The sequence below is a fragment of the Neopsephotus bourkii genome, unplaced genomic scaffold, assembly GCF_033783945.1.
Source record: "Neopsephotus bourkii isolate Nb327-2 ecotype Australia unplaced genomic scaffold, CSIRO-AGI_Nbou_v1 NB_1768, whole genome shotgun sequence".
Taxonomy (NCBI): domain Eukaryota; kingdom Metazoa; phylum Chordata; class Aves; order Psittaciformes; family Psittacidae; genus Neopsephotus; species Neopsephotus bourkii.
The window spans coordinates 8,974,210-8,997,395 of record NW_026902242.1 but is presented as its reverse complement, the minus strand read 5'-3'; the positions used below and the strand labels follow the sequence as shown (position 1 = coordinate 8,997,395).

The 23,186-nt window shown below is 38.3% G+C and overlaps 1 protein-coding gene across 2 annotated transcripts in view; it reads left to right on the top strand.

Annotated features, from left to right (window-relative positions):
• The window catches only part of PIK3CB (phosphatidylinositol-4,5-bisphosphate 3-kinase catalytic subunit beta), a 100,864-nt gene that overhangs the window by 48,124 nt on the left and 29,554 nt on the right, over positions 1–23,186 (top strand). For both annotated transcript variants that reach the window (XM_061378884.1, XM_061378885.1), the window contains 7 exons: positions 9,646–9,831; positions 12,630–12,855; positions 14,466–14,689; positions 17,200–17,382; positions 17,625–17,795; positions 18,664–18,741; positions 22,832–23,083. In XM_061378884.1, the coding sequence (XP_061234868.1) occupies positions 9,679–9,831; positions 12,630–12,855; positions 14,466–14,689; positions 17,200–17,382; positions 17,625–17,795; positions 18,664–18,741; positions 22,832–23,083 (1,287 nt within the window). In that variant the 5' untranslated portion in view covers positions 9,646–9,678. The remainder of the gene's footprint in view (positions 1–9,645; positions 9,832–12,629; positions 12,856–14,465; positions 14,690–17,199; positions 17,383–17,624; positions 17,796–18,663; positions 18,742–22,831; positions 23,084–23,186) is intronic.

Genomic DNA, 23,186 nt, shown 5'->3' with positions numbered 1-23,186 from the left:
AAATTTCAATTTGAAACCAGTTAACCTGTTTGCATTTTGTTTTCCACCTCTCTATGTCCTGCTGAAGTCAATTGCAAATTCAGGTGCTCAGCATTTCTGGAGATCTGGGCCACTTGTATTTCAAGGCATTAATATCAAAGTAGAAAGTCAATTCATTGTGGTTGTAAAATCCTGGCTTCAGCTATTCAGTCTTAGTGTGTAACGGTGAGGGTGCAGCAGTCCCCTTCAACCAGGGACCATAGAAGAAACCTCATTAACTTTTCTTTGTGGAAAATTAGCTGTATTTCAAGAAGAGAATGACAGGATCTAAACTTGGATAGCCGAGTGACCACTCTTGATCTGAGCACTGTGAGGGAATGACATTTAAATAAGGTCTTTCATGTTTTCTATATGTAGATATTTTTAGCAAACTAAATAGTGATATTTTTATTCTGATTTCTGGAGGAATCCTGACTAAATGGACACTCAATTTTCCATCCCATAGGGTCAGCTCATGCGGCAGTTGGAAACTGCTGGGAAGTATTTATAGTACCGCATGATCTTTAAAAATAACTTCCCAGGCTACACTGTAGATGTCCTGAATTCTTAAAATCTTTGCTATTGGAGATGGATGACATTCCTGGAGTGGAAAAATCTTAGCTTGGCTAATTTAGGCATGCGTGTTTATGATCAAGTTGTTTGTATTTACCTTCCAAATATAGATTTAAAATAGATTGAGGTTCACCTGTGCAGCTGTGGAAGGCCAGACCTCAAGCAGGTTCACTTTTTTGGGCAAAATAGGAATTTCAGGGGCATGGTAAGAAATAACATACAGAATAAATTTTAGTTGTCAGTTCATTCCATTCTGTCTTTAAAAGAGAGTCACTGTTGATCCTGTGTGAACTGTGAGGTCTAGTGAACAAACAGTTGAGTAGTACGTGTTGCATAGCATAGATGCTTTCTGTTGTTGTGTTAAAGCTTTGAACAAATCTAGGCTGCAGTTCCATGTTACACCTAATGTCATCCCTGTGACTACAGCTGGAGGGTAAGGGCAGCGTTCTCACCCATGCCTGCTTCAGATATGGTGACTGCGTGTCACAGTGGAGCAGGTTGTTCCCTGAGTTAATGGAAAACTAGTAATGTTTGTTCATATTATTTTTCCACTCTGCTGGGGAGGTGGGGGACAGCCAAGAATGGGGAGAAGCAGAACAGCTTCTGCCTGTAGACTGCTCTCACAGTGAGCTGCAACTGCATGCAAGAGACAGTGGCTTAGGAGACAGTAACTTGTAAGAGTCATACCAGTGTCTGAAATAATCCTGTTGTAGTCAGTATAAATGCAGTGGAAGTCAGCAAAATGGGAGTCCCATGCAACACTGAAACTGCTGCCAGTGTATTGACTGCAGAACCATCCTCTTGGATCTGTAAGCTCAGTGCCTGTGAATCTGTAGTTCTACAGAGCCATGAACTGGTATGCTGATCCAAGGTGTTTGACTTCAGAGTCTTTGGAAGAAATAATAACTCACATATAAAGAAGGAGGAATTCTTGCTTAAATTTATTTTTTATATGCCTTCTAAGTTTCGTAGAACATAAACCTTCTTGCATATCCTGATTCCTTTGCCATCTTTGCTGCTAGATTCTTTTCCCCTACTTGTTCTCTTGCTTGCTCATCTTTTTATAGTATTAGATGTTTACGTAGTTAGGAAAACGATTACAATGATTATATTGTGTTAGTGCTTAGTGTTTCTCCTACTTAGGCTATGTGATATGCTGCTGCTGTTTCCTAGAAAATGACTGTGGCCAGATTGTCATCCAGCCTCTTCTGGACAGTAAGATACTGTTTAAACACTGTTCTTGTGTGTCTGGATGGGGTGGCCCTTTTCAACTGCTTTCACTGCTGCAAGACTTTCTCTTTCTTTTAGCCCCTTGACTGCCACATGACAGAGCAAGCAGTAGATAAAGAGCTGTATTGATCACAGTGACGATCATCTTGAATGTGGTGCTTAACAGTTGTAATAACTTATTATATAAAGCAAAAATCTGGATAAGCAGAGTGCTCCCAGTTTGTGTGTAATAAAAACAAGCTGGTTTCTGACATTTGTCCCTTATGTAAATAGTCACATTTTTAGTGAAAATGAAAATAAATCCAGCTTTGCATTTAACCTGAAGATCCACAGATACCTGTGTGCCCTTAAAAGTCACCCTTGTCTGAAAAAGGTGGTGTGTCTTAAGGAAATGGACTTCTTCATACACAGGTGATTTCTTCCCTGTTCCTTACTGCCCCCATAACATTTTGCCATTTGGGATAGCAGACATAAGTATTCATCCTGAGAGAACTGACCACCTTTCAGGGGTAGGTGACATCATTTCAGATGTACAGTATCTCTTCTAAAGACTTGCCTGAAGACTAGATTTTCTTGGTGCTGTGCAGCAGCCCAGGAGAGTAAATGGTGTGAGAAATAACAGGGGGTTGGAACTTCCTTCTAACAATGTGCTATGTGGGTGTATATGTTTGCCAACTTGGAAGCTGGTAATTCCAAGCTTTTACTTGTAAAATTAATACTCATTTTACTTGTAAAATTAGTATTCTTTTTGATTATGCTTCAGGATAAGAGATTGAATGCTGTATTGGAGTTTACTTTGGTAGTCTTTTAACAATAGATACACCTCAAAGGAGAAGTGTTAGGGGATTTGTGGTGAGTTCACAAGTAAAGGAGAATTTCTACTTTAATGTGATCGTGTGAAATTTTGTAATTGGTGCATTCTTCAAAATGTTGGTATTAGAGGAACTTACCTGACACATTAATGCTGGGTGTTGGTAACAATCCATGTGGATTTGTGGGTACTTTTTAATGTCTAAGTTTTTTGCTGATGTGATAAACTACTTTCAAATAAAAGTTTATTGCATTGTTACTCCATGTCTAATTTTACTGCAGTGTCTCCAGGCAGGCTGACTTTCCGAGCATGCTCTTGATCAGCTCTTAATTTTAGGAAAACCTCCTGAAATCTCTCCCCTTCTTTGCTTTCTTCTTCGTATCTTTTTGGTTGGCACTGTTTCATGTCATATACTTGGATTTAATTCCTTTACATGAGCAAGTTAACTAGCCGATGCAGGTAAAACTGAGTTCACCAGCTCTTCCAGTAGTGATGTGAAGCCTTTGTAGCTGGGTGGTCCTGGGCTCACAGTGATGTCTGGTCCTTGAGTAGCTGTGGTAGAATTGAATCTGCCACAAACTGTTCTTGCTTCCTTTTCAGCAAAATGGGCTTAGTAAGAGAACACAATCCGTACTCGTAACCACAGCTTAAACCCTGCTTATCCTATAGTCTGAAAGATAAGTCTCGTAACTCTTGGGGATGTTGTGAAAGCCTAAGTTTTGTTAATTGGTATCTTGCAATCTTCCAGTGGTTCTGCCTGTGACTGACACTTGCTGGAAGTGCTGCCTACCTTGCTTTTACAGACTGCTTTTGTACTTGAATTGTATAGGCCAGGCGTGCATGGTTCAAGTTGTTTAGGGAAAGAAATGAGTGGGATGCAATCCATAGATTACTTTGGCTGTCATCATTACTGAAACCCTCTTACGAATCAATGAAGAAGCAGCCTGCTTCTGGTAGCCCTTTTTTGTTTGGTTGGTTTTCCCCTTCCTAGTGGTCTCTTTGATTAGATGATGAGATACACTTCTGTTGGGCAGTAGGGAGGAAACTACAAGGTCTCTTGGCTTCTGGAGTAAGGCTGCTAGCACTAGAGTCAATTATTCTGTTGCCAGGAGCTGGTAAGTCCTTTAAAACCCTACCCCCCACAACAGAACAAGAACAACAACGAAGAACCCTGTGCCTGGGAACACAATAGCTGTTCTCAATAGCTGTTCAGGACTGTGGGCCGTTGGCTGGTCTTTCCTACCTAAAATGTGTGATTATTTTGTGATCAAGGTCACAATACTGAGGAAAGACAGAAAATTAAATACTGTAACTTTCACATTGATTTCACAGGGGAAATTCTAACCCTCTACAAGAATCCACAATGAAGAGAAAAATAGCTTAAATCTCTTCTGTGGTGAAACAGTCCAGGTCTGTTGCTGAGGCAGTGTCAAGACAGTGAATGTTTATGGAAGTCAACAGTGGTGAAAATCTCTGTGACTTACTGTGTGGTTCACTAGATTCCTTCCTCCTGTTTTACCTAGCTGGAACTGTGTTAGTGTGAAGTATTCGTTTTGCTTTAGGCATTTAGAATTTTAATTGTCTTTAATCAGGGAATTCTTTCTCCCTGTTAAAAGCAAATTAAAGTGTTATTTCATGTGTTGCTTAAGTTGCTCAAAATGTGGGTTGCTGTCAGAAGGGATGGTCATGCCCTGTTCCCAGCTAGGGGTTACTGCCACCACCTTTCTGTGTTCATGCAGCACGCTTCCTTAAAAAGCTGTTTTCAACTGAAAACTTAGTTTAAAGGAGGGAAATACCTGAAATCGCACTTAGATCAGTGCACTGATCTTGCTGACAGAATGGGCGATATGGTCTTGTATCAGTTTTAGTCAGTTGTAAAACTGCATCTTAAGGCTGTGGTTACCTGCAGACACAATCTGGAGGCTTGCTTCTGGTTAAAAAATAAGATCACGCTTCCACTCTTCTCCTTTCAGAGGCTCTGGCACTCTTCAGAACCCACATGGTTCTGGTGTTGCCAACGTAAGAAGGACGTGGAACTGTTGGAGCAAGTCCAGAGGAGGCCATAAGGATGATCAGGGGCTGGAGCACCTCCCATACAAAAAGACAAGCTGAGAAATTTGGATCTGTTCAGCCTGGAGAAGAGAAGCAGTGTGGAGACCTCAGAGCAGCTTCCAGTATCTGAAAAGGGCCTGCAAGGATGCCAGAGAGGGATTCTTCATCAGGGACTGTAGCAATGAGACAAGGGCTAAAGGGTTTAAATTTAAGCAGGGGAGAATTAGATTAGATATAAAGAAGTTTTTTTACTTTGAGAGTGGTGAGGCACTGGAACAGGTTGCCCAGAGAAGTTGTCATTGGGAAACTTGCTGAGGGTGCATTGGATCCCACTGTCCATTTTGCCAGGGAAGATGTTGAACAGTGCTGGTTCCAGCACTGACCCCTGAGGAACATCACTTGTCACTGGTCTCTGCTTGGACGTTGAGCTGTTTACCAAAACTCTTTGAGTGCATCCATCCAGCCAGTTCATTATGCAGTGGTCCATCTGGCAAATCCACGCCTCTCCAGTTTAGAGACAAGGATGCCATGCAAGACAGTGTCAAATGCCTTTTACACATCCAGGTAGATGATGGCAGTCGCTGTTCCATAACCACCAATGCTGTGGCCCCATCATAGAAGACCACCAAATTTGTTAGGCATGGTTTTTCCTTAGCGAAGCCTAATCACCCAGTCACCCCCTTACTGTCTATGTGCCTTAGCATAGTTTCCAGGAAGATCTGCTCCGTGATATTGCAGGGCACTGAGGTGAGACTGACATAGCAGCCTGAAAACACAGGCAGTTGTGCTGGCTGAGAAATTTTGTTGTAGGGCTTCTTGTTTGTGTCCATTAGAAATGCAAAGATCAATGTTAAATTTTCTTTGTCTTTTTCTCCTTTTGCAGATGTTCTCCTAATCTGTGTTCCATTTCTTTCCATTAGTCTGAGCAGCCTTTTCAGAACTGCTGGTATATTAAAATGTAAAGTGAGTGGGTTTGAGATTAAGCTTGTGTGTGTAGATATATGCATATGCAAGAATCTGAAATGCCTATGTCGAAATTCAGAGTGAATTTTCACTTTACATGGGAATGGTTGAATGATGTCTATCAATGCTCTGTACCTGGGTCTTAGGAAAGCATTTAGTATCAGCCTTTGTTGCTATTAAATTCAAATAACCATCAGATACTTGAGCAGCCAAGATTAAGTATTGGTTTAGTTATTTCCTTCTTCTGTATGAGTTGTTTTTTACTGTGACAGTAGGCAAGAGCAGCTATGAAGTTAACAGCCAGAAATAGCTTTTTAGTATAATTTTGCTTGTTGGTATATTTTCCCTTCATCTGGAAGTTGTTTAAATATGTCGTTGGTATTATTGCTCCCAATGCAGATAGCTTTCTGCCTTTTTTTCAGTTCCTAGATGTGAGTACTGTTAGTCACTACTGCCATCACACATTGTACTGTTTTGGCTCATGACTCATTCTCACATTCTTCTTACGTTGGCAATCAGTGTTATTCCCAGTATAAATACTTGTTCTTTCTTGACCCCTGTTAGGTCAGCTACTGGTAGAAACTGGGTGCTGACTGTAAAAAACCCTAACCTGTTTCCTTGAGGAAGGAAATGCTAAGTAAGTGCCTGAAAGCAAGAATAGCTTCCAGCATGCTCAGGTTGGCGTGATGATTGCTCTTCCTTTTTAATCAAAAATGGAAATGGAGTTGTAAAAGCTTCTGATGTCAGTGTTGGAAGTCCATAATTACAAACATGTATCTTACAAGGACTTGATAGCTCTGGTTTTGGTCTCTTGGCTATGGGGTATGCAACAGCATTTTGAAGCCTCACTGCTTTGAACATTTTAAACTCTTATTAATGTGCTGAAGTGCAACAATTGCAAATGCTGTGGTAAAACAGCTGAAACAAGATGACAGTAAAGAATATCTTACCCTGAATGCAAATAGAATAATGAACAAAGTAACTACATAGAACAGATGAATGTTTTCCTTGCTCCTATACCTGGTAAAGTAATGCTTTATAATGGTGATTGCCACACCATTATATGTGTGCATCCAAGTGTGAAAGAGCTTTAGTTTTAGATAATCCAAATGATTTTTCTGTGACTACTGTTGTCAGTTCCAGCAAAACTGCAGGCAAGGTTTGAAGGGTAGAAGTAGTTGGGTGGAGAAAAATAAATAATATCACATTTAAATAGTGCCTTGTTAAAGATGCACTGATTTGTGATGAGGAACTATGCATGTTCTCTAGACACTTTTAGGTAGATGCTGTGTTATTCTTATAGTGTAGTCTGGTGGGGTTAGAGTTTATTTCTGTAGACGGTTCAAGAAACCACACGCTGCAGAATTTTCTGCACCCATTGCCGAGCGAAGGGATGGATTTGTAAAGATCTGGTAATTAAAAATCTTTTCATAGCTGACTTGTTATTTTCACCAGGTCTGCACCTCTCACCTACAGTTCCTTTTGTTCTGATTCAGTCTGGTGCAGTGTAGTGGGGTTTCGGGGGGAATGAGGACTTAATGGTGATAAACCCATTCAATTAGGATTTATATTATTCAATAATGATGATAATAGGAGCTCCCCAGTTGTTCCTTCTATTGAGGAAAATATTTTTCCTTATGTGTTTACCTTTCTGAAAATTAGAGGATTTTTTGTTTGCACTTAATGGTACTCTTACTATGGTTTTATCTATTTTTTTATCTACTACAAGCAAAATACTAAGTGATCCACATATTTAGTATGGTAGCAAGATGTGCTGGCAGCAGTCACACTTGTGTGGGTGCTCACAACTTTGCTAAGGCTGAATGGAAGGTGTATTTACATGGCAGTTAGAGGAGAGACTGAAGTGTATTGTCTCATATCTAAAGCAGCTTTGAAATGGCAAGCTGATGGTAGCACAGCTGCGATACCAAAGAGTTGTTTTTAGTATATAGCTGGGCTCCATTTGGGTTTTGGGGTTTGCTATTTCACTGGGCAGTGGTAAACTTCAGAGGATTGCAGTTCTCCCTACTCAAGCCTTTCTTTACCAGAGATTTTCATCTCCTGAATTTTTCCAACTGTCAAATGAGCAATTTACTGTAAGGATAGAAACCAGTACTGAGATCTGAGGCATATGGGGACTGGGAATATTTTCAAGTGGTGATTTAAATGGTACTGCTTGTGTGACCATGATGATCAGAAAAAGTTAGCACTTGTAGAAAATATTAATAGCTTGCTTGTCAATGAAAAGTTATGCTTCAGCAGGAGTTGAATTTTGTGCTGCTGGCATAGTCTGTTATCCATTGTAGGGACATTGAGCTTTCCCCTATATTTGCTTGCTTATATATTTATTTCATTAGAAGCTGTCTGTATCAAGCAAGGGATTATGGACAGACTTTCTGAAGTACCACTTTTGCATTTTTGTTGTCAATTAAGTATGATGATGCATATGACATTGAACTGTTCCATTTAAAAGCCTACCAATTTTAAAGAGGAATAGAACTATTCAATTTAACTCGTCATAAATGAAGCATTAACTCCTCCATATGAATTTTGGATTTAGTAGCTGGTGATGTGACTTTTCCCAAACCAAGCTGTTTCCTGTAGAAAAAAGCTGGAGAGGGAGGGGAGTAAAACACCTTTGTTATGATGTGGTTGCTCTCCTGGAATTTTGTGGTGGGTTCACCTATAGTGTGTTATAAAAAGATTTTCTGGTTGCTTGTTTTTTTTTGGGGAAAAAAAAATTTAGTAATAAAGTGCTTTAGGGTTGTAAAGCTGTATTCATAAATGCATACATACATTTATTATGTGTTTTATATATCTATTAAAACATGTATATGTAATTATCTGTAATTATCTGTAATTCAGTGGCATAATCAATTTAAGCAATCTTGCCCTGTTTCTAGGAATACCTTTGTATGTTTACCCCTTGTAGAAAGGATTAACTTTTGACAGTGGATTTTGCCTAGTGCCTTAACAAAGGGGAAGATCCCATGTGTCAGACCGTATAGCAATGAAGTCAGCAGTAGTGACTGGAGTTCAAAAGGCTGATGTGGGGTTTGTTTATTTCCCGATGGGTGAGTTTGAACCTGCTCTGTGGTGGATAAAGAACAGCAGGCCAGTGTATTGGTTACATCCTGCTTTTTCTGCTGGTGTTGTAATAGGGGAAATACCTTCAGTTGGGCAGAACAGTCCTGATTTCAGAGCAGGGAAGGAATGTTAAAGGGAAATAATGATAAAAGTAGCAGAAAGCTGTAATATTAGTAGAGTTGTACATTCTGGCTTATTTTTTTATAAACAGTGATTCCCCTCATCTCCTGATGTCCAACAAGAATTGGGAAGGTGTCGGGGTAATTTGTAAAGCAATTCTCCAATGAAGGCAATAGTGTTTTACAACACTCCTCATCCCTTTGTTAGCTGAAAAACATTGTCTATATGAAGAGGAAGGTAAATACTTCAGTGACTGAAGGGAAATGGATCTTTAGAAAGTAGGTAATCAAAAGACTTGGAAGGTCAGAAAAACTAGTGGTAACTAAAGAGTAAGTAAAAATGTCTTGAAATACAAAGGACAAGTAATCAGGAAGTCAGTGTAATGAGTTGAAGTAGGTCACACAAAGGGTTTCTCCCTACCCTGCAGGGGATGTAGTTTACACAGTGGGTTGAATTTATCAGAAATGATCTTGCTTTAAGGGTGAAAGTGAATAGAGATAAATGTCTTTAGAGGAAAAAGTTGCTTTCTAATAAGCGTTGAAGATTATTTTCCTTTTACGCTGAATATGTCACACTGGCCACAATAGTGCTTTACCAGAAAGGGCTTTTACACTAGATGGAATTAATGAGTAAAACTATGCTTATGTGTTTGCAATAGCGGCATTTGAGACCCCAGACTTGCAAGCTGAGGTGTACAATCAATCTTATGTAAACCTTCCAAAGGATTTAAAATGTGTGTCTAATTATAGAAGGTGAGGTATACTGAACTGTAATTTCTTTTCCCCCCTAAGGCCATGTGGTTATGATATTATTGAGATTCCATAATGCCTCCTGCCGTGACAGACAGCCTTGACATCTGGGCAGTGGATTCGCAGATTGGCGCTGATGGCTCAATATCTGTGGACTTCCTGTTGCCCACTGGAATCTATATCAACCTGGATGTCCCTCGAGATGCCACCATATCTCAGATTAAGCAGGTAATAATACCAAATGGTTCATGAATGTAAAAGTTACCTTCTATTTGGAAAAATTCCAAGATTCCTGATTTTTAAGCGCCTTTTGGCAAATGAAGCAACGAATTTGAGTAGGCATAAAAAATGGTGTACAGAAGGCATGTGCGTAGCAGATTGATTAATAAATGTAAGTGTGTCTGGGGTTTTGAAATTTCTTTGGGCAGATGGCAGTGTTTCGAGACATTACTTCTTCCTGAAGGTTACACTTCAGCTGAGATTATTAATATAGGGATATTAGAATACCGCATTGCTACATCTAAACCTGTCTTTAGCACATCACTACTACATTGTACATTGATTTAACAGCTTTCTGATTAGTGTGCAAAAAGGAGACACTGTGTCTAATTTGATTTTTAATATGGAAGTCACAGATTGTGCTCCTGCTTATTTTGATTGACACCAAAGATGGGTGCTTTAAAAATAATGTATGCCACTTCTTAAGGGTTTTGTATAAGTGTCTTGTTAGGGTGCCAGTTAAAAAGTAAGGGAATACTCAAATTAGAGGAAGGGGAGCATGGGAATAACCACAGATATTAAAGAATAATCTATTGACCTTTCATCAGGTAGTGACCATGTGAGGGCATTTAGACAAGCTACAGGGGAATTGGGTAGTGGGTGAATAACAGCAAGTAATCTGATCTTTAAAGCATAATGAAGTTCTAAAAGAAAATAAAGAAGTGTGATTTCTTTTTCCATTGCATTGCCTGGTAAATAAGTACATTATTTTTCATTATTATTCAGGCTGACAGTAATCTCCTGTTTACAGAGATTATTTTCTTTGTATCAGTAGTAGCTTCATGTACATTCATGTACATGTATGTTCATCCACAGTTCGTTTTACTCATTTGAAATGTTGTAGACACTGACGTACTTTTTTTATGCAGTGGGTCACTTGGTATGTGCAGTTAGTATGTGCAGTAATGAGAGTGTCACTAGAACTTGAAATGATCCAAGTGAAGAGTTTTGTGCTATACTCAAATACTTGAAATATTTCTGACTGGAAAAATGCCTTTGTTTTAATCAGAGGGTAACGTGGGCAACTGCAGGTTATTTGGTGGGTGGCGGGTAAGATAATGGAATAGCTGACAGCGATTTCAGCTGAGAAAGAATTTAAAAAGCAAGTGTGTAAGTGACAGCACAAGGCCCATGACAGAGGCTGTCTGGTTTTCTGATGGGTGACACACTGAAATCTAACATGTTACAAACACATACTGTTGATATTTAGCTGTTTTTCAAAGGGAAGGAATGTTGATTATAACTGCAGAGCTCTTTCATGGAAATGACTCTATTTGAAAACAGACCAATAAATGAGGACTTTGGCATACTGGGTTTGTAGCTCTGCTCCCATTTCATTGCTGTGATAATCCCCAATTTATGGACTGTAAAATGTGTAACGCAAGTAGCCAAGTACTTGAGGGCTGAAGAACTGTTTATTTCTGTAGACTTTCTAATACTACCAGGCCTGTACTTTGGGTAATGGCAAATGGCTGCTTTCAGCAGAAGTCTGTTTCAGGGACTTGCCAGCTTTTTAAATGTTATTGTCGTTAAGGGACATAATAAGTACCAGTAGCTGGAAAATTAAGTTAGACAACTTGGGAGCTAAAATAAAAAGGTACAGATTTTTATATAATGAGCTGTTATAGAAGAACAGAGAGGCAATGGTACATTTAGTCTTTTGATACCTTCAAAGTTGGTAGTTTTGCTCTACACCAGAGGTCGTTGATGGATTCGGCTTCAGTCAGCTAAGCAAAATACACTGGAATACATTTCTGGAAGGTGGAATTCATTGTACAAACTATGAAATATATGTAGATATGTTCGGTTTGCCAGAAGGAGTGCAGTTCAGCTCCAGTTGTTTGAGAAGGGTTTTTTGCTATAGCATTATTGATCGTGCAGTTCCTGTTCCAAAAGAAGTTTTGGAAACAAAGCCGTAAGATGTAAACTTTCAAAATGAGGACAAAACCATTCTCACAGATAAAGGTTTTAATAGTATTTAGGTCAGGAGAGCTCTATTTACTTCCACTTTAGCTTTCTGCTGAGGATTTGATATATTTCATGTATCAAGTTACAGCAAGTAACATTGGTGTTACTTAAGGTGTAATCTGCTACTGACATACTCAGTTCAGTAAAGCATTTAGTGTTCTGTGGCTGACTTGGGTGTCTTAGTGGCCTGCCAGTAATTTACAAATAAATTTACTTCAAGCTTCTCCTGAAAACAGGGGAATTTTTATTCAGGAATTAGTTCCATAGTAGGAACCTCTTGTTTGTCTATTACAGTAATTACTGGAAAAAGAAAGTACAGATGTGTCTTGAGGGGAAAGGATTTTGATAAGAAGCTATAGGAATGGATGGGAGGGAGTGGTGGTTGGGTGGTCATTGTCATGAACATCTGCCTCCAAAATCACGAAGTGCTTTGCTACTGTAGTGACAGCCGTAGTCCTGCAGCTTTACTGCAAATAGGACTAGATTGGGTCAATACCAGGATAAGCGTCGGGATAAGGGTTAGTGCCCTCTTCTCTTATCACCTCATTGTACTTGCCCCTGTATGTTTTTTACCCTTGGGATACTTTGGCACACAAGTTGCTGCTTAAAAAGAACCTCAAGATAGAGACTACAAACAAGACATGTATCATTATATATAGGGGTATAGCAAACATGTTACTCTTATGTTCTTTGAGGGACATGCATGAAATTAATGTTACCTTCAGTGCCACAAGATATGTGCATGCCTTCATGTTTTGATTTATTTATTTTCTTTGCAGCTGTTATGGAAGCAGGCACATGCCTATCCACTTTTTCATCTCCTCATGGAGATTGACTCTTATATGTTCTCCTGTGTGAATCAGACTGCTGTACATGAAGAATTAGAGGATGAAACGCGGAGACTTTGTGATGTTAGACCCTTTCTGCCTGTCCTTAAACTAGTGACAAGGAACTGTGATCCAGGAGAAAAGTTGGATTCCAAAATAGGTGTCCTTATAGGCAAAGGTAATTAAATTTAATTTTTTTTTCTAAATGAGGGTAAACTTTGTTTTGTATGAGGGTCTCAATTGGGCAGGTAGCAGTGGAAAATGAAACATTAAGAAGTATTTCTGTGTCAGAATTTGCCTTTCTCAAACTAAAGCTTATGTAGTTGAAAAGAATTGAAATACTCAAGATGAAATGTTTGAAAGCCGTTGAAAGCTACTTTCAATGTTGTATTTCAGTACGGTGTTGTATTACTACATCAATCAAGAACAAATTTTACCTTATTCAGTGAGGGGGAAATCTATAATATTATTACTAAGTGAAGGAAAGTGTAATCCCTGAAAAGTGTTATCATTAATAGCCTAACAGCAGGCAGAGGGAGCTTAAACTTATTATGATTTTGTTATACATGGTTTCTGACTTGGTTAACAATGAGATTCTTGGGTTTGCTCTCAATTGTGGCACTGACTTGCAGCACACAATGAAAAGCTATTTTTAAAGGTTTCACAGTAACTTATTCTTGATGTTATTTCAGAATTTTCAGCTTTTCAATCCACTCTGCTGGGTTATACAATCAAGATTGACGGGGTCATGTGAGGTCATACCTTGTTTCAAAACAATGAGCCATTGTTAGCTCTTTTATAAAGACTGCAGGTTTTGTTTAGATTTCATCAGCACACTGTCTGCCCATTTGTTGAAACTGACAATGGGAACAGTTAGCCAGTTTAACCATTCACATAGATTCTGACACATTCGGAGAGATTCAGATGTTTTCATTGAATCTTCTGCTTGTTATAGCTGTGTCCCTATTCTGTACTTTAGCAGTGGAAAACCATGTTCCTGTCTCAGTCTCTACACTTGGTAGTTTGTTCTCAAAAGGTGTTCAGTGCTGTGCGTAATCTGGACAATGTCTTTCAAAGTTGAGGAGAAAAGAAACACTTGTAGGCCCTATGCTTCCTGAACTACCAAAGAATCACAGCTCTGTGGACTCTCCACTGTGTATTCTCTCTCTACGTATTTTGGGAAAGGAACTTGGATTGGTTGGAGTTTCATTATGACATTATGTCATGTTATATATTAAGTCCTGTCATGGTGACTTGAGTAGAAAATGTTAATTACAAGAAAGATTCAAGAATAAATTTATCTATTTTCAGTCCTTCTCACATCCTTTTCTGTTTTTTTAAACAAAAAGGATGTCATCTTTCTGTAGAATAAAAAAAATATATAGTTTGCAAACACTTCTCCTCCTCTGTGGTCTTTAAGATGCATTTACTGGTCTTTCTTTTCATTGGTTCTGTGAGAAGAGACTTTACAGCTTTCCAAATTACCTTAAACTCAGGGTAAGGTTGTCTTTGCCACTTAATGGTACCTAAGAGAAGCTTTGGTTCTTGCGGTTTGAACTACACTCTCATGCCAGGTTGCATGGGAATTGTGCAAGTAACTTCAGAAGTCCACTGATGTAGAGGACAGTGTAGAGCCCAACTCACTTTTGAGCAGCCCTATTGAATGGGATGTCTGAAGAAAACTCCTGTAACCTTAAATTAAAGATAACAACGGTTTGAGTGGGATGCTAAATAGGTGAGCAGTATTTGTACAGGTATGTATCCTTTAGCTTGCTTGAATTCTTTCAGGTCTCCATGAGTTTGATGCCTTACAAGATCCTGAAGTGCATGACTTCCGAGCTAAAATGCGGAGAATCAGTGAGGAAAAGATTCATTCGCTTGTGGGTCTCTCCTGGATGGACTGGTTACAGCACACTTACCCACCAGAGCAGGAACCTGCTGTCCCAGAGAGCTTCCAAGATAAGCTCTATAGTGGAAATCTTGTAGTGGCTGTTCATTTTGATAACTGCCAGGTAGGAATGGTTGTTCACCACATTTCATTTCCTGCTCTTGATTATGAATTGGAACGTCACATGATTGATCAAGGATGTAAATAAAATAGAGTACTAACTTTATGGCATTTGATTTAAAATGCAGATTCTTTCACCAGGATCTTGAAAGTGAGGATGCGAACCTACAATTGTAAACTGAACTTCTAAAGTCAAGTTACAGTTCCTTTGAAGTCAAAATGTATTTGTATGTTTTATATGATATATTCTGTGTATTTTCACATTTGTTTAAATGTAAAACATAATTCAAAGTTGTCAGGACTTTGTTTTTGGCTGTTACTGTGTTGCTTTGCTAGTGTTCATTTTCAGGCTTGGGGGATGTTGAACATCTTTGGGGTTGATCTGCTAATTAGGTTGAGCAATATCTTTTAATGAAAAAGGAATTAGTATTTCCTATGCTAGACATGCATATAGACAAATAAAGCATTAGCTGAGACTTAGACTTACCTTCCTGTTTCAGCTAACAAACCCATAGCTTATTTATAAAATCAAACCCCCTTTAGTTTCCACCTAAAATGATTTAGCTTAAGTTTCTTGATGTTGAAGCAGCTATGATTCTGCTTGAGGCCAGCATTCCCATTATTCATTTCTACACTGTGTTCTTTTGGATTACATTCATTGGATCAGCATTGAAAACCTGAAAATCTTGAAAATGTGTAAATATTTCAGGCTATATTTTGTGTCCAATTTTGACCAAGGTGCTAGATACTGGTTTTCTAATGATTTGGCAGATTTCATTTACAAAGCCCTATTATTTCCAATACTACATTTTTAAACTTAAAAAATCTCAAATGGTAAACTAGTGTCTGATTCTGGAAACACTAAATGCAGAGGTAAGTCCTCAATTTGGTCACTAGCTGATGCTGGATGCATAGGTGGGTTTATGACAATACCTCTTCCAGTCCTTTTAGCTTAGAGGACTTGTAGTTGTCCAGGAGAGAGAATATCTGTGTGTTGTTAGCTTTTGATTAAAATGTTGCATATATGTGTGTACGGTAACAGTACAAAAGCCGTGGAAAAGTTCCTGCTGGTGCAGAATGTATTTGCATGCCACTGTAATAGCTGAGGCTGCTGACATTTCAGATGTTTTGAATGTTTTTCCTGCCAGTTCTGACCTTCAAAGCTGTTAACAGCTCAAATCTGAGCTACTTTTTAGTATAGTAAACTCTCTTCCAGGCTTTACTACTTGCCCTGAATACTAGAATCACCCCAGGAGGATTAAATGGGAAGGTGTGGGGACTGTTGTGTCCTTTCAGTAGGAATTCTGCAAGACTGAGAGAAAGGACTACTGAAATAACTTTTGTCTAGAATGTGTGTGGGGGCTGTAAAAGCTACCTAATTGTCTGTGCTGCAAAAGAGAGAGACTGATCCCCATTGCTGTGATGTGCATTTAAAGACCTACAACTTGGAAGTAAGGCAGCTGTTACAGAGCACCAGCTTCCTGAGAAGCAAAAGTGTCATTCCCTGTATACCTATTACCAGTTTTGATAGGAGAAGAAACCCTTCAAATTTTGGCAGCTTTCTGACAGGGGGAAGCTCTTGGGAGCCATGCAGAAACTGAGAAAAACCTGAGCTAATTCTGCTTTACTTTACAGAGTTGGATCTTTTCATTAGGGCAGCTTGGCTTCTTACCAGTAAACCTCTGTGTAAATAAAGCACAGGTCAAAAGACTGTGAACCAGATGATACATCACGTATTAGTAAATTAATAAAAAACCAAAAGACTCCCGAAATCAACCTTTGCCAATAAGTGTGTGCAGACCATAATGTAGTAAGTTAAAGGGAGATGAAAAGTATCACAGGTGACCTTTTACATAAGGAAATTTAACCTTTTTTCTTTTTTAAATTTAAAAAAGGAGGTAACTTCTTACCTTTCTAGAATGCATCAGAATTAGAGATACTTTGGCAATATAACTAGATAGCCTCAACAAGTTAGATTAAAAATGTTCTTTGGACAGGTTTCCATGTTGTATCCAGAATGCTGCAAGTATTGGCAGCTTCCGCTCTTTTCTGCACTCTTCCAAATAAGTTGATGGTTTTGTACATAAGTCATGTTAACATTTTCGTCTGTTTATTGAAGAAGCAAATTGTTATTTCAAGTGTTATTGTACTTAGACTTCTTTCTGGCCAGAAAGAAGAAAAACCACATCTAGTACTGCTACATAGCTTGAAATGCATGCATGATTTATAATCTCCCTCATTCACATTCTAGAATGTAAGCTTCTAGGGCAATAACCTGGTGTAGAAGTTTTTTAATTGCTACTGTATCAATTAGGTGATGTTCTGTGTTCTTAAAACATTTCTCATACTATAAAAGTTTGTGAATTGACCATTTTGCAGCTTGAAGTGTTAAGAATAGTCTGGTTTTAACAGTTAAGTACTTCTACCTGTTTTTTATTGTGCATGCTACAATTTAACTTGTACATCTGACTACGACAAGCTTGATAATTGGTACTCCTGTTTGTGTTTTCTTAGGATGTATTTAGTTTTCAGGTGTCTCCTAACATGAATCCCATCAAACTGAATGAGCTAGCAATCCGAAAACGTTTGACTATCCATGGAAAAGAAGATGAGGAAGTTGATCCTGCTGACTATGTGCTGCAAGTTAGTGGAAGGCTTGAATATGTTTTTGGTGATCACCCATTAATTCAGTTTCAGGTATGTAAAGCTGTTTGAACTTACCGCAACGGTTCTCTGGTGCCTTGGCCAAAATTTGGCTTTGCTTCCTGTGCTACTGGATGCTCAGCTGTGCTGAACAGTAACAGACTTCATCCTCATGTCTGCAGCTCTACATGTACACCTTTTCGTGTCTTTGTAATATATTATTTATTTCTTTGGTTTGAAAGTTGGCTCAGAAGTAGTCTACTAGCTGATAACATCTGTTTTCCATGGGGTTTTAGTATATACGCAACTGTGTGATGAACAGGACTCTTCCTCAGCTGACTCTAGTTGAGTGTTGCACTATAAAGAAGATGTGTGAGCAGGAGATGATTGCCATAGAAGCTGCCATAAACCGAAAATCATCCAACCTTCCTCTTCCTCTGCCACCAAAAAAAACAAGAACAACAACTGTAAGTTGATATGGAGAATGTCTAATACCCAAACAAACAGTGACTTGTGGAATATGAATAACAGTGCCTGGGATTTGTGCTACTACTGCTGGTTTCCACTGTAGGTCACCTAGGGTCTACTTGGAGTCTCCTGTTCCTTGCAAGAACATTTACATCAGGAATAACAGACCTTGAGACTTCCTGGAAACTTCTTTTCTTTCCTCGCCTCATCCACCCTCCTCCTCCCCTCACCATCTCCTTTCCATTGCTATTGATTCTACTTTAAATCACAACCCGAAAGAGTGGGTAATTCTGCAGCAGTTATTGCAGAGAATCTGGATATTCCAGCTTCTGTGCAGTGTGTAGGCTCCACTAGCTTGGGCCACAGTGGTCTGTGATCTCTTGTACCAGCCCAGATATCTTGCATGATGTTGCCAATTCAATGATGGCAACTTTGGGGCATATTATACATCCATCTTTTCTTTTAAAATGGTGCTTTATTGCTAAACCTAATGTCCTTAGAGCACAGATACAACCTACATACTGTCATTCTAAGAAACGTGAACAGACTTTGCTCTGTTATGCACTGTATATATTCAGAATGAACAACAAATTTGAAGGGTTATTGTGAATTGTCAGTGAGTGGTATTCATTCCCCCCACCTCTTTTCAGCTGAGTGGTTTTTCCAAACTTTTTTCCTCTTTAGGGAGTCTTTGTATACTCTTGTGATCATGATAACCCATTTATTTTTTGAAAATTTCAACTTTGTTTTTAGAAATATCTCTTTATATGTATTTATGACTTTTTCTTAACTTGTTTAGCTAATAAAGTAGGTCTTAACATGTTGCATGGATTAAAAATGAGCTTGTATCTTTGTTTTATTTCTCAGAGTGTATGGGATATTTCCAACCCTTTCAAGATTACTCTGTTAAAGGGCAATAAACTAAATACAGAAGAAAATGCCAAAGTAAGTAATCGTGGCAAGTGCCAGAAGATACTCTGTCCATCATTTAAACAATTTTCAGTGGTTATTGAACTTAGTCATACAGATTTTAATTTAGCAAAAGCATTTTTAGTTATTCCTAGTTACGTCAGTACTAGTATTAAAAATATTGCTTTTATTGCACAATTAATTAATTATTTAGACAATAAAGCAATACCTTGCTATGTGCATTAGAACACTGTCAATAATCATGGGCAGTATGACACAAATGTTCACATGGTAGTTTTTTAAGATAGTATGTGTAAAGTACTGACATTGATATAAAATAAGCTTGTTCAAACTAAACTGTCATAAACATCTGACAAACAGAAGCAGATGAAATGCTAAACATTTTTCAATGGAACTTAAGGTACTTTTGCAGTCCAGAACACAGTCAATGTGTGTGTAAGCACAGACTGCATGCTTATATACGATATGTCTTGTTTTCTAAACATGCTGAACACAAAAAGCTGCAATATCTCTTCCTGTAAAAATGCACACGGCTGGGCTTCTGACTGGTTTACAGACCACAGGCTGTTGACATGTGGGAATTTATTGCACAACTACTTTTAGACCTTACAAGGCACTTGCCTGTGAGACAGAACAAGATTTATTTCCTTTCCTTTGCTTGGCAATTGGTAAATTACATAGTCAATCATGTAGATTGGGAAGAAATTAAAAAAGCCATTGAAGTTGCTGTTCTGATGGTTTATTCAGAATACTCTGTGGATTTTTATTTTTTTCCTTCAAACCTGTTGTTATAACCTCCTTGTGTGTTAGCAGTACTATGTTTTACTACATAGCTCAATGAGCCATAGTTACAATTTTACTACCAAAGACACTTTGGCTATGGAAATGGATGTCTGCAAAAACAGATGTTTCCCTTATACTTGTCCAAACCATTATTTGGCTAGTTGTTGTAATATCTTAAGTCTACATTCTGTAGACTCTTAAAGCTTTTAAAAGAAAAGGGAAGGGAAAAGAGAAGGTGGATTCCAGAAGCAATGTAGCTACTTGGTTTTATTTTCGGGGTGGGGTGTCATACTTAGAAAAACTGCATCTTGGTTACTTTCAGTATGCTTTTAGAGGAAAAAGAAAATATACTTGGAAAGCTTGAGAAGAAACAGGAACAATGACAGTTTTTTTGGTATCGGTGCCTGTGGACACTTGCCTGAATCTTATTTGATATTCTGAATGCTTTTTAATCTTGAAAATGTTACAGTCCTGTAGTTACCCAAGAACAAGAATGCATATATTAACTTTGCAAGCTTGTGCATGTTTCCCTTCATTGTCTGTCTCTACTAATTTTGGAATTGTGACTATTGAGATCGTGTTTGTTTCCTAGTTGTGATTCTAAGTCTGTTTCATTCACTGCCATTGTTGTTTAAGTTTCATTGTGCTTTGGATCAAGCCAATATCCATCCATTTTTGCTCAAATCACGAACAGGGTTCACAAAGGCAGTGTTTGTAGTGGGAAACAAAACAGGTGTCAGATGGATAGCACTGCACTAATGTGAGCTGGATTGAGTATCTTTTACTTGATTGCATATGCTCTTAATAAAGTAAAAAAAAAAGCTGGGGAAATGTGGTGGCATGTAAGGTTATATCAGATAATAGCAAAGGATAATATTCAAAATGATGCAAATGTAAGCTTAAATCCCTGGCTAAAAAACAACTCCCACCTCTCCCCCAGACAGCCTAATTTTAGAACATTTACTGTTGCTGGTGTTAAAGCAAAAGCATATACTAGATGTAATTGTATTTCCCTAAGATGTCATTAAGTCAGCAAAAGAACTTGATTATGAATTCGGTTGAATGAATAATAAATCTCCAGATGAATTAATAAAGGACCATCTGGTGAGTTGTTTGAAGAAGGTTATGAACGAAGCAATTTTAATCCGTTCTCTGACATCAGCCACAGTATTTTGTTTTTGAGGAATATATGGCTGCAATCTGTAATTACAGAGAAATAAAAACCCCACTGTAAATACAATGAAGAAGAATTTTTATTGTGTATGTGTATTGTTACATATAGGCATGCACACATGTGTCAGCTGCATACATTTAGATTTCCTGAAGTAAGGTTACTTTCATGCGATCTGTTTCATGGATGTTCATGTTGCTGTTCTTAACTCACAGGGGTGAAGCTGTGCATTCCAGAAATACATAATCGTGATTCTTATGAGTATGGCTGAGACTCAAGTGAATTCAGGATTTTAAACTGAACTTTTTCTTTCAGTGGTAGTTTGTAAGCTTGGAAATGAAATAGGGACTGTATATATGTAAGTCAATGAGTCAGTTAATAATGGATGTTCCTATGGCACCTCTGTCAAAGAGTGTGATCTATAATAGTGTGTTCTCCAAGACCTAATGCCTCTGCCTATGCTGTGAAAGCAGTCTCTTGATCAGTAGTAGCAATTGTTCCAGTGAAGTCAAGAATGGGTGTTATATAGAGACCATCTGTTGATGCTGCTAATGCCTCCTCCACGGATTATACCGTGCTGAAGAGAGATTTTCTCTCTAGCATGACTTCATTTAAACTGCATTACAGTTTGCCAGTCACTAGTTTATCTGAGCTAGTTGATGGAGAACTTAGTACTGAGCAGAAGCTGGTGTAGCCAAGTCAAGCATATTGATACTGGAACTGCTTCAGTGTTGATGACACTGTTGTTCCTTTGAAGGAGGGAAAGACAGGCTCTCTTCCAGAGCAGATCTTGTTTGTGTCTTTGGGAATTCAAAAGTGAATTTTAATTTTTTTTTTAATCTAAAATCTGAAACAAATTTTAAACATCTCTGCCTTTCCCTTACAGTGCTTAGAAATAATATAGTAGCTTAAAGGGATCATTGGGAATGTTGTTTGAGAAGCATAGGGAACCTGAAACATCAGGTCATCTTTTCCTCACCCAAAACCCCTGATACTTTGGAAGATCACCTCGAAGAAGCTGACATATTTCTCTTTGTTGTTTGCTCAGGCAACAAAAATAAAGACCTGTCATTCCCATTTGAACTGTCAGAGAATATGGATACTTGAAAACATGCAGTTTCCTGTGTATGTGTGTTTGTTGAACACAAATGCAGAAACGATACACATCTTAGCATTGGCCTGGAATGGGTGTAATTTCAGGGCTAATAACACCAGCTTCTTCTTTTCTTGCCCTTCTCCTTTCCTGTTCCTCATTTTTATCATTCAGGCTAGCTGATTTCGCTGGGTTCTGGGTGCTAAAGACAAAATAAAATCTCTGCCAATTACGTATATTGTTGTTACTGTTTCTCTTGCTATTACAGGTGATGTCTGATGTCTGGGTCAGCCGTGTTCCCTCTATATGTTTTAATGAGCGATTTAAGTAAAAAATGATATTGTTTTCTTTGGCTGAAAACCACCAACCTTTTCTCATTTAGAAGTGCAAGTAGGTTCTACCTGGAGGGTTGAATTTGTGTTCAGAAAATTAGTCTTTTCCATTCTGCTTAATAGTTTATTTCCTACTTTTTTCTTTTTGTGTTAGGTATGTTGTTAGAAGCATTTGTGTATCCATATATTGTATTTATTTGTTACTGTTTGTTGTGTGGTAATATAAGTAATACAGTACTGAAAAAATTGGTAGCCAGCATTATTTAAACAAATACATTTTGATTTGGCTGGTGACATGAATAGCAAAGTATTTCAAGCATTATGGGTGTAAACTGAAATGGAGGAAGTTTAGATTGGATATAAAGGAATAAGTTATTTGCTGTGAGGGTGGTGAGGCACTGGAATAGGTTACCCAAAGAAGTGGTAGATGCTCCATCCCTGGCGGTGTTCAAGGCCAGGTTGGACAGAGCCTTGGGTGACATGGTCTAGTGTGAGGTGTCCCTGCCCATGGCAGGGGGTTTGGAACTTGATGATCTTAAGGTCCTTTCTAACCCTAACTGTTCTATGAATCTGTGATTATGCGATTTATTTTAAAACATCAAAATTAGTATTTCTTTTAAGACAGATATATTGATGAAATGCACATATGTATGTTCTGTATAATATTCTATGCAGAATTCTATGGGTTCTGTGGCAAGTTTAAAATGTCTCATTTCTTTATTGCAGGTTCATGTTAGGGCTGGTCTTTTCCATGGTACAGAGCTCCTTTGTAAAACTATTGTAAGCACAGAAATATCTGGGAGAAGTGACCATGTTTGGAATGAAGTGTTGGAGTTTGAAATAAATGTCTGCGATCTTCCAAGAATGGCAAGGCTCTGCTTTGCAGTTTATGCTGTGATGGATAAGGTGAAAACGAAAAAGTCAACCAAGGCAATGAATCCTTCTAAATACCAAACCATAAGGAAAGCAGGAAAAGTGGTAATTGTTTCTTCTTGGTTTCTTGAGTGTAACTCTGGGTTATATTGAAATGACTGTTCAGAAATCTTTCATTACTTCATTTTAGTGTTAAAGACTGCAAAAT